This window comes from Humulus lupulus, chromosome 5, assembly GCF_963169125.1.
Source record: "Humulus lupulus chromosome 5, drHumLupu1.1, whole genome shotgun sequence".
NCBI classification, from domain to species: domain Eukaryota; kingdom Viridiplantae; phylum Streptophyta; class Magnoliopsida; order Rosales; family Cannabaceae; genus Humulus; species Humulus lupulus.
Window position 1 is genome coordinate 207,480,172 of NC_084797.1, and position 11,654 is coordinate 207,491,825.

The 11,654-nt window shown below is 35.3% G+C and overlaps 1 protein-coding gene and 1 non-coding gene across 2 annotated transcripts; both read right to left on the bottom strand.

Annotated features, from left to right (window-relative positions):
- Positions 1–523: 523 nt before the first annotated feature.
- Positions 524–630, bottom strand: LOC133781223 (small nucleolar RNA R71). Its single transcript, XR_009870011.1, has one exon. It is a non-coding gene; the product is annotated as a small nucleolar RNA R71 (small nucleolar RNA).
- Positions 631–8,052: 7,422 nt separating this feature from the next.
- Positions 8,053–9,954, bottom strand: LOC133778092 (phospholipase A1-Ibeta2, chloroplastic). The gene has a single exon (XM_062217915.1). The coding sequence runs from the start codon at positions 9,882–9,884 to the stop codon at positions 8,259–8,261; it is 1,626 nt and encodes a 541-aa protein (XP_062073899.1). The 5' UTR covers positions 9,885–9,954; the 3' UTR covers positions 8,053–8,258.
- Positions 9,955–11,654: the final 1,700 nt, after the last annotated feature.

The window sequence follows — 11,654 nt, forward strand, 5'->3', positions numbered from 1 at the left end:
TCCTGAGATAAAGAGAACCTGTAGACAAAACGATAAGAATAAGAGGTTAGAGGCAAGTATGGCTGCAAACCAAGGGAGTGCTGTAAATAATGCCCTCAATAATGTTGGAGGGGCAACGACTGCTGAAGCTTAGGATCAAGCCCAGGACCAAGGGGCTCGAACTCTAAGAGATTATGTACTCTAAAGAGTTACAAGAGTGCATTCATGCATCAGACACCCCACAGTTGCTGCTAACAATTTTGGGATCAAGTCGGCAATACTACAAATGGTCCAGTCCACCGTTTAGTTTGGTGGATTACCTACGGAGGATCCAAACATACACATAGCTAATTTCCTGGAACTGTGTGCAACTTTTAAGATGAATGGGGTGAGTGATGATGCTATTATATTGAGGTTGTTCCCATTCTCACTAAGGGAAATAGCCAAGAGTTGGTTAAACTCTTTGCAGGCCAACTCTATTAGCACTTGGGAGGACCTAGCATAGAAGTTTCTTGCCAAGTTCTTTCCTCCATCAAAGATTGCAAGGTTGAGAGGAGAGATTAATAACTTCTTCCAGACTAATGGGGAGTCATTAGATGACGCATGAGAGCAGTTTAAGGAATTATTGAGAAAGTGTCTCCATCACAGCATTGAGAAGTGGATGTTGGTCCATAATTTCTATAGTGGGTTGTGCACTACTACGCGCACCATCATTGATGTCGCAACAGGAGAGCATTCATGGGTAAAAGTGCTGAGGCCTATGCTTTTTCGGAATATACTATAGCTTCTCCATGGGAGATCACAATTACGGGCTCTATGTTTTAATTCCCTCCAGAAGTTTTATTTTTCTATCTCGTCAGGGCTCCCATACATAGCAAAGAGAGTCCAAGTAGTCTCAGTTTCTTGGTCACATACCATAGCTTCTATAATGCTTCCTGTTGAATTAACAACTTGAAGCCGAATTTCTTTTTTCAAGTAAATACAGATTCCTCATGCTAATCCCACAAATGGCATACACTCAAAACCTTCAAACCCCAAACTCCTTCCATTTTGCTTCATTCTCTTTTCTTCAACTTTAGTCTCCATGAGGAAAATACAAGCAGGTATGTATCTCCTCTCCCAAGCTCTTAAAGCTTGAGTTGTCAGGGCTCTTACTATGCCCCAAAAATTTAGTGACAGTACCTTCATTGGGGAGGAGTGGCTTGTTAAGGGTCGCGTCCTTGCCTGTGGGAAAAAGTGGGTCCATTCTGACTTCAACCTCAACATAATAATCAGTATTGCTTTCATTGATGTTACCTTGATGTGCTGGAGCTGGCGGTAAGACAAAGGGAACAACCTCCTTTCTTCCTTTCCTTCGAGTACTGCTATGGGTACTGCTCCTTGATCCAGAGCCTTTCCTAGCCCTCTTCCCTCCTTGCTTTGATGAAGAGCCTATTTTATCGTTGCCCGCTATAAATGGTGAAGGAGCCTCTGGAGGTGCAAAGCTTAGGACTTCGATTGGGGTTGAGTAGAGACTAATATCATCAAAGCCCATTTGTATAATTGGAGTTATACATAGGTTTGCTTTTCTTTTTCTGGGCTCGAAGGCTTGATGGATTCTATTGCTCGAGTCCAATGGATCAAGAAAGAGAGTGTTTTGGGCCTCAAACTTATCAATTTCTCTTGGGCCCGTGAGTTTGTCAACAAATGGGCCTATTTTAGTTTCACTGGGCCAAGGTAGGATTGTGGTTTCTGGATATTTATGGGGTTTTCTTGACTTACAAAGTTTGACATGTGGGACTTCTATCCTTTGTTCCAATTAGGGTCCGGTCGTGGCCATGAGGGTTTGGATGATGCCTTTGTCTCTTGGTCCTCTCCCAATTTGGGCAATGGGGTGAAGTTGTGCCTTGCAGTTCTTCTCCATATCCGATGCAGGGTTCCCTTTACTCACAATAGGTTGTTTTCCTTTAGGCGTGTTACCTGGAGCTTCCTGGGTACACTGTGCTTTCCTTTCTTCTTCACCAATTGGCTTCTCTACTGCCTCTGCAAGATCCACTAATTTCGCTTGATTGTCTCATGCTACACCATTCAAATGAACCGGCCTAGTCTCTAGTGATGGAAAATGTCATGGAATGGATCTTCTAATAAGCATATTGCTTGTGTCAAAGCAATCTTTAATCAGAACCTCAGCTTTGATCCAGGGACCATACATTGGGATTGCTTTGCCTATCGGAGGGTAGACAAATGCTTTTGGGCAGCTGCATTTCTGGCTTGAATGGCTAAGGAACCCATAGTTGAAACAGAATAACGGTAGCTTACAGTACTTAAACGGAATCCATTATTTCCTATTCTTTTGGGTGTATAGGAAGAAACCTGCCGGTAGTGGATGGATGATAAGGATATCAACTTGGAACATCAAGAATCCTCTTCGGGCATTCTCCCTTCTGTTGGCCTCGTCACAACCATGGTATTCCCCTAGCTTGATTGCTATAGTGGGAGCATTTTCCCATGACAGATATGGGGATGGAAGGTCATGTAATTGCACCCAAAATCTAGCTTTTCCCATGTCGACTTGTTGCCACCTCCCATCAACTGGCCATTCCCAGATGTTTAGGAGCTATCCGTTCACTATCCATGGTCTACGTCTTAGGAATTCTTGACAATCCTCTTCATAATTGAAGAATATTCCCCAAAGGCCTTCTTGCATTGTCTTCATTCTCCATCCACCTTTAAGGGACCATAGCCTAGACAAGCTTTGTTTGACCTGTTTTCTTGTAATGTGTCTCCTCCCAAATGTCTTTGCCAAGACCCCTGTCGACTATTTCTTCATCTACTTCTATATTTGCTTCCAATTCTAATGAAAGTTCTTCAATAAAACTTCTACTTAGTATTTCCAGTTGTTCTGTTTGATACGCATTTAAGGCGTCCTCTCCAGTCTGGTCTTGCACATTCTCTTGACCTTCATTACTTCCCTCATCATTTTCATTAAATGTTGTCTCGGTCGTAATCTCTGCCATGTCGTTACGTTGTGAATCCTCTCCCATTAATGCTTCGTCAACTACCTCAGTTGTATCCTCCGTTCTACCACGAGCCTCTTCCATATAATCTTCTCCCAGGACACGCTTCGAGCACTTACTTTGTGTTCAATTGATTTCAGTTACGTTGGATCACCAACTTCTCATTGAGAGAAAAAATTAACAATATTTAATTTAGTCCAGCATATTGCATTTTCCTATAAGTTAGGGCAGCTCCAATCATAAATTTTATTTTGGTGTTGTTTTTACATTAAGCAATCTTGTGTGACCTTCACACCAAAATTTAACCAACTTCATGAGGGCTTAGCTAGATCTTTAATATGTTGAGGACTTATCTTGCCCTGGATTGAAAGATTCAACTTAATTAACTTTAATACGAGGTAAACGTTAGTGTACTTGTGAACAACATATCTAATGAAGTAAAAAATTGGTGTAATGTAGGTAACGTGTTACCTTATTAAAACTAATTAACAAAGCAGGATTACTACAAGGAACAAGTTACCATAAATATATATGTTTAAATTACATCAATATTTTTTTGTTAATATCATGATTGATGCAAGCAATATGTTTCCCAATTAAAACTGAAGAATGAGCAAGATTAATGTAGGTGACGAGTTACCAATTTTTTTAGGAAATTAGCAGCAAAAGTACCCAATTTTAAAAAAAATTGTGAATTAGTATCCAATCTTTTTTTTTTGTGGGAAATATACCCAATGTCAACTTCTGTTGGTATCCGTCAGTATCCAGCTCATTAAGTCCGTTAAAAGCTGACTGTGTACCCACGTGTCAGCTCCTTATTGGTCTATTTAATAATATTTTTCAAAAATAAATTAAAAATAGAAAAAAAAATTATTTGATCAGTAAAAACAAATTAAAATCAGTAAAAAATTAAAACAAATATTAAAAATAAATTAAAAAAATAAAATCAGTAAAAAATTTATACAATTATTTTTAATTTTCTTCTTCTCTCTTCTTTCCCCTCGTCTCCATCTCTTCTTCATCTGCCATACCTGAGTCGACGAAGCTTGAGAATGGCGTTTGGGGAAAGGCTTGGGGAGAACTAGGTAGAGGTTAAGTGGCGACGAAGGCAACATCTGGTTTGGGTGGCTCGAGATGGCCATATTAGAACCAAAATCCAAACTGGCGCTGAAACTTTGATCGGTTGGTTGAAGGTTCTAAGGGGCACGTGAGGTGCTCTTTTCGCGTGGTTGGGGATTTCGGCGGCGTCCGATCCACTTGGTTCGGCGTGTGTACGACAACGATGAGCAGAGGGGCAACATCAGAGTCTAATAGAGAGGTTGTGCGTGTGTGAGAGAGAGAAAGAGAGAGAAAAGCTTATTATAAAAATAATATTAATTTTTTTATTTATTTTAATTTTTTTACTGATTAATTAATTTTTTTCTATTTCAAATTTAATTTTTTAAAAAATATTTTTCTAGAAAGCTAATTATAAAAACTGAATTTTTAACTTATTTTAATTTTTTTACTAATTAAATAATTTTTTAATAATTTTTTTAATTTTAAATTTAACTTTAAAAAATATTATTAAATAGACTAATAAGGAGCTGACACGTGGGTACACAGTTAACTTTTAACAAACTTAATAGGCTGAGTACCGACAGATACCAACGAAAGTGGACATTGGGTACTTTTCCTACAAAAAAAAAGATTTGAGTACTAATTCAAAAGTTTTTCAAAATATTGGGTACTTTTGTCACTTATTCCCCATTCTATTATAATAAAATTGCTATAGTTTTGTTCATATCAAGTTTATTGCAAGTAATAGGTTACCCTATTGAAACTTAAGGACAAGCTAGGTAATGGGTTACCATTTATATTAAAATGAAATCACTATATTTTTTGTTCATATTAGTTTTAATGCAAGTAACAGGTTACCCTATTTTAACTGAAGGAAGAGCATGATTAATGTAGGCAACAAGTTACCATTTCTATCCAAATGAAATCACTATATTTTGTTCTTATTAGGTTTATTGCAGGTAACAAATTACCCTATTAAAACTAAAAATAAGCAGGATTACCGTAGGTAATGGGTTACTCATATTTGTAGTAACCCAAAAATAAAATACATATTAGAAGATCCAGAAAATTAAACACATTAAAAAAGTTTTGACATTACACTTATCAGAAACACATGATGGTAATCTGTTACTCAACCAAGAAAAATCCATACCTAAAAACAATATATATGAAAAGCAAGATGAAAAACTAAAAACTTCACTGAAGAATAACATAGAAGAAGATAAAGAAAGAACGACAACATCACCAAAACCTGATTGTTCATCGTTGACGACATCACCAAAGCCTAATCTTGATCAAGATTTAGAAGTGAAGTACGACATTTTGGACAGAGGTTGAGGAAAAGTTAGGTTAAGATATTTTTTAGAGTTTAGTGTGAGAATATGGGAAGTAATTCCCATTTAAAATGTTTAAATGCGTATAGCTTCTAATGTTTTTTAGCCAAAGATGTTTTTCCCTTATTTACATAAACCAAGTCCGTAGTTTCAAGCTAATTTCTCAAGTATTATTGGTTATGCAATGCCAGATTTCTAACCAAAGGTAGTATATATTTATATTTATGATAAGGTAGTTTCAAGCTCAATTCTCAAGTATTATTACCTTTGAATGACTTTTTCGGTTGTGAGTTTTAGTTATTACATCACCATCTTCAATGATGATGTGTGATGAGTTTCACAAACATTAATTATTGACCACTCGAACTATTATATGCATGTACAATTGTGTACGAAGAAAATGTATTAGTTAAAGGGATGTTTGGTATAGGGGTTTGGTTTGGTGGGAATGAGAATGTCAAATCTAACTCATATTTGGTAAATTTATTTTTAATGGCTTGGGAGTTTGTGTTTCTAAGTGGGTCCTATTTTTTAGCTTAATTTGAGGGTAATCTTAACCCCTTTAAACACTTGAGTTTTACATTTCCTTAATCTAAACCCCTCTAACTCTACTCTCCCAAACCCAAACCTCCTACCAAACATCCCCTAAATATGTATCTATATAAATTTTGGGCTTACTTTATTAGTACAAGTATTATAAGGGTAAATATAAATAAGTATTTTTGCCATTACATGGTAAGATAATTTTTGGTTGATTTTTAATTTATTTTGGTTATATGTGTAATATTTTTAAGGTATATTTCGACACATTTTAATATGCAATGACTTTATTTTTGGTACATGTTAAGTATATTTGTTTGATGTTCTAAGATATATTATGTATTTATTTTTGGCATATTTTAGCATGCAGTAGATTGAAATCTAGTTAAATTTTAGTTACCGTTTAATATACTGTATTTTTAAATTAAAAAAAAACCATAATTTTCAAAACTTAATATCGTATTTAAAAAAAATATCAGAACTGTAAAAAAGTAAAACAAAAAAAAGAGTGTACCTATTTATAATGTTGTAGTAATGCGGGCGGCTCCTTTACCTCTAGTGCATCTTCTTTGAAATGGGCCTTTGACTTGGACCTGCCTCTTTTTGAAATGGGTTGGGTAGGTAACCATTGTGTTAGTTTCAATCTCATTCATTCACAACGATATAATGATATGCAATCAAATATTATATTAATTCATGCGTCATTATTTTTTAAAATATTGAATTTCATCTAAAATAAATTTGATTAATTAAATAAAACTGTCATTATAGTTAGTATAATATTTTGGTGCATAATTTTATTACATATATTTTTTTCAGTTAAATATGGGTGTCTATTGAGAGAGCTCTGCAAGAAAGTAGAGATATCAAAAAACAAAAAATCACTTTGTCAATTCACATAAAATTGGAAATTAATCCATATGCCAATAATTAACTCCACATACAAAAATATTTTTGTCTTTTCTTTATCTACTAATATAAATTGAGAAGTTTAAACTCAATCAATATAAGTTGACGAACAAATGGGCTTGACTAACCTAAGCCCATAGACAAGAGTACTAATTAATGCTAATGATATCATAAAAATAAGGGATACGTATTTACATGAATAAGAAACTTCCAACGTTATTCTTTTCAAAGTATCACTTTCTCAAATTTAAAAAGAAATATATATATATATATATATTTATATATATGTGTGTATATTATTAAAGAATGCTAGTACTCCAAAATAGGCCATCAATCCATAATCAATGAAAGAAAGCCAATCATGTCGTGCTAACAGTAAAAAAAATTTAAATTGATCAAAACAGCCTCTATTATTTAAATACACGTAATATTCTATGCTCGATCAAGGTAATTAATATTAATATCAATTAGCCTAATATAATCAAACAACTCACAAACGTTGTCTTTTAATGTTTGTTTTACGATGTGGACTGTATGGCTTACTATATTTCTCTCTCCATACTTGAACACTACAAATATATATATATATATATTCAGAAATATAATAATAATAATAATTTAACTCTTCTAATTGTATGCTGCTATACTCTATTGGTTTAATTAAACGTATTATTTTATTTTATACACCGTACATGCTTGTATATAAAAGTGATAAAAAGATCGTACTTGAATTCTCAATGAGAAATAATTAAAGGAAGAAAATCCAGCTAACAACAAGGTTTCAAAGGTTAAATATCAGTTTCACGAAAAAGAGAGTAATATTTTTAGGGTTGGGACCCGTTTTGGGTCAATTCAAAGAGGGCATTACTCGGTTTTATATGCTTCAAGATGGACTTTTTCTATATCATATAACATAATATAATATTATATACATCAATATATGTATATATATTAGGAGCAAGTTTACCTAAACAGAAGTTTTAAATCCTAGTTATTTCAAACTGCTCGGTAGCGGAAATTGACTTACCTCCAGATTGCCACTTTTGATTTTCCGGGTTTGATTGAGAAAAAAAAAAAGCTAATAAAAATTATTAACTAACATTTGACACGTCCACCTTTGAATTAAAATAAATAAATTGATAAAACAATTTTGACCTTATTTAGTTTTGCGTAATTGCACCACATAATAAAAGGTTGTGTGTTTTTGTGCATGTTATTATCTTTGGTACAGAGAGTAAATAAACACAAGCTATAGTAGTATATATAAAACACCATAATCTTACCTGATAGAATTACACCACCCCAAAAGTGAACATTAATTAGTTACACATAATGGGTGAGTTATATATAATAAATATGCATACATGCATATTTCCTCTTTGTACAAATTAAGTATACTATATGTGCGCAACACATTATTCTCTAAAGTCACACTTTTATTTCAAGATGGACTAGGTAAGCTAATAGGGAAGTGCATTAGTCCCTGCTTTCTTTCAAGATTCAAACTCAAGGACTTGGCCTTACTAGTATACAACTTCTTCACATTAGATCCTTGGTCTTGAAGCAACCTAGCCAAGCTTCGCTTAGCGTTTGATCTAAATGGACAATTAGAAGCCAAAAAACCATCCACTAAATGTAGGTAAGCCTCTAAATCATGACAACAAGCCATATCCGCATTAGGCTTAAGATAAGGTGACATTTTTGTGTCCACCCTAAGTTCTGTCCCAACATGTGAGTATGCTAAGGGCATGTTGTCCTCCAACATTTCAAGCACTCCCCCAATAACTCCTGTCTTCCTTTCATTCTCGTCGTTCATGGCTTCACCTAAAAACGCCCCGGGAACTCTAGTGATCACGTCTTGTGAGTTCACAATTCTTAGGACCTTGACATTTTTATCGTTAATTCGGTTAGCAAAGCCACGGTTCCCCACCCGGGGACCGCCGAACGAGAAGACAGCAATGGGCGGCACGTCCTCGGCGCATGTGCTCAGTTCATCGCCTACTAGTAAGGCCAGGGCAGCTCCTAGGCTGTGGCCAGTGACCGTTATGCTTAGTTGCTCACCTTTGTATAACTCCATTAGGCGCTTGATCTCTTCAACAACAGACTCAGCCAAACTCTCCACGTGAGCACCACGTGTTTTGAACAAGCTCAAAAATCCGCACTCAACTTTGGGTTGGTGTTTATGGCTATGGGTATCCAGGTCCAGGTCCGGGTCATGGCCTTGTTCTTCTTCGTCAGGCATTTGGATCAGTTGAGCCCTCACATTTTCCGCCCACTCGAGACACGTGGCGGTCCCACGAAGCGAGATTACGATATCCCTTCTCCCCATCCGTTGGATTTCCCTCTTGTCGTCGCAAACAGCGACGTACCCGACCCAGCTCGATCTCTGGGTCATCCACCCGAGATCAGGCGCTACGTCGTCGACCCATTTCGGCAAACCAACAGACGACGTCGCATAGAGGCTCTTGGTCACCTTATAAGTCCTGTCCGGCAACGCTACATGTCGAGCCTTGGGGGGCTCGTCGAGGGGCGTGGCCGGGTTCGAGTGGAAGAAACGGTAAGCGGCTTGGATGAACTCGCCGTACCGTACAACCTCACGGCGAAGATTCTCGTCGAGCGGATCTATTAGTCCTTCCCAATCGTTACGACCGTGATAGTCTCTCCACCGACGGCCCAGATTGTTTCTGGGTGAATACTCACCCTCACCCGTCTTGGTAAGCAGCTGCTGAAGCCGGTTGAGATGCCTCGGGGACATTTCATCAGCTGCTCTCATCTCAGGCCATATCCGGGCCAAGTTCAGACCCTCCAGTAGATTTCTCCCCCTTTTCTCGGACGACCCAGTACTAATATTCTCAGAGACATTCTCTCGAGCAGTTTGTGTGCTAAGTTTCTCAGGCAGAGGAGGCTTCTGGAGGAGTTTTTCGAGGTTAGCAAGATGAACTCGAGTTAAATTAGAGGAAGAACGTCTTGTTAATGGGTTTAGAGGAGACATTTTCATGTTAAAGCTGGCTTGTGATGCCGCCTGAAATTGATTAGAGTTGAGAGCAGGAGTAGAGCCGATCTGCATGATGATGATGATGATGAAAAATAGAGAGAGAGAGAGAGGGTTGTTGTTGTTAGTTTGGTTTTCAATGTTGAGAGTAGTTGAATGAAGTAGTTGATGTATTTATAGAGAGAACCGGTATATGTGATGTGTTGTTGACCTTGTCCTATTTGTATGTATATTTAATTTTTGTTTTCGTGTAGTTAAGATCAGAAGAGTTTGTGTGTGTGTGTGTATACAGAGACAGCATACGTGTATTTCCGTCGCGTTTTCGGAACAAAGCCAAGACCTCTTATTGCTCTTCGCTTTTGTCTGCGACTAGTCTCACACCACACCACCTTCCTTCTCACACTGTCAACGCTCTTGACCAATTACATAATTTTTATTTCTCTTAAAATAAATAAATTAAATTTAAAACCTCAATTTTACAATCTTACAATTTTATTTTATTTTTAAAAAATAAGCTAAAAAGGAATTTTCATTATAAGAGTTAATCACACAGCTGGTCCAAATACTTACAAAACAAATTCAAATTAATAACCGATTTTAGACTTCCTTTACAACATTCAACATTAAGAAATTATCAACTTCAAGAATGGTTAAAAACTAATAATCATTCAAAAAATCAACGATTCACAAGCTCTATGAACATTGATGCTACGTGGCCGTAGACTACAATCCAAAAGATTAATAACCACCAAGATAGTGTCCCAAACCGGACTTGAAGGAGTTCCTGCCAAATAATGTCTAAAAAGCCGTGACTAGAGCGCAACAAAATTCCATCCAAATTTAAAACTCATTTTGTATCCCCACCATCTCCATGTCCATCCAAATTAAACAATAAAAGATTATTTAATTTCTTACTTAAAAATTAATATTTACAACAAAAATATATATAATCTTTGTATCTGTAACATGCCCGTCCCTTAACCCACTTCAATTTTCAACTACTTTAAAGTAAAGGTGTAAAGGAAAAAGAACTACAACGAATAGTCAATTCAATTTTAGTTTTCCCAAAAAATAAATTTGATTACACACTAACACCCCTCAAATATAAATGCACATTTTTTTTAATTTTTAATTAGATAAAAGCACTATTTTGTCCTTAAAAAAGAAAAAGAAAATGCACTATTTCGGTTGTTAGATTATTTTAGCTAGTCTACCAATATTTGGTATTGGTAGCACTTTTTTTTTCTTTCGAAAATCTCCAACATTGTATTTACTTTTGCAGTCGTAAATTCTTTATATTTCTCATCTGTTATAATTTTAAGCCTAATATATTTCTTGTTTCTAATTGAAAATTTTATTGTGTTATACAAAAAAATAAAATGCAATAGTAGGTATAATAATATTTACTAATAATATGACACATGGCATATTTTCTAATTTATTCTCATAACGAATAAAAAAACTTATAAAATATAAATATTTTTTTTAATATAATCCCTCAAAAACAATATTTAAAACTTATGTGATGTTTGGTTGGAGTAATGATATGAAATAGAATGAAAAATAATTAATTTTTATTTTATTCAGTTTGTTTATTTGTATTTTAAAGTATTAAAATGTTATTTTAATGAGTTTTTTTTATTATTTTAGTGAAATAATTATTCTATTTGAAAATGAGAAAAAAGATTCATTCCAATGCAAGAATAAAATAAATTTAATAATTTTTTATTAAATTTTGTATTCTTATTAATTTTTATTTCATTCAATTACTATTTTTTTTTATCTTTCTCGTTCCCTCGTTTTCACTCCATCCAAGCCCAATCAAGCAACACCTTACAGTTTTTT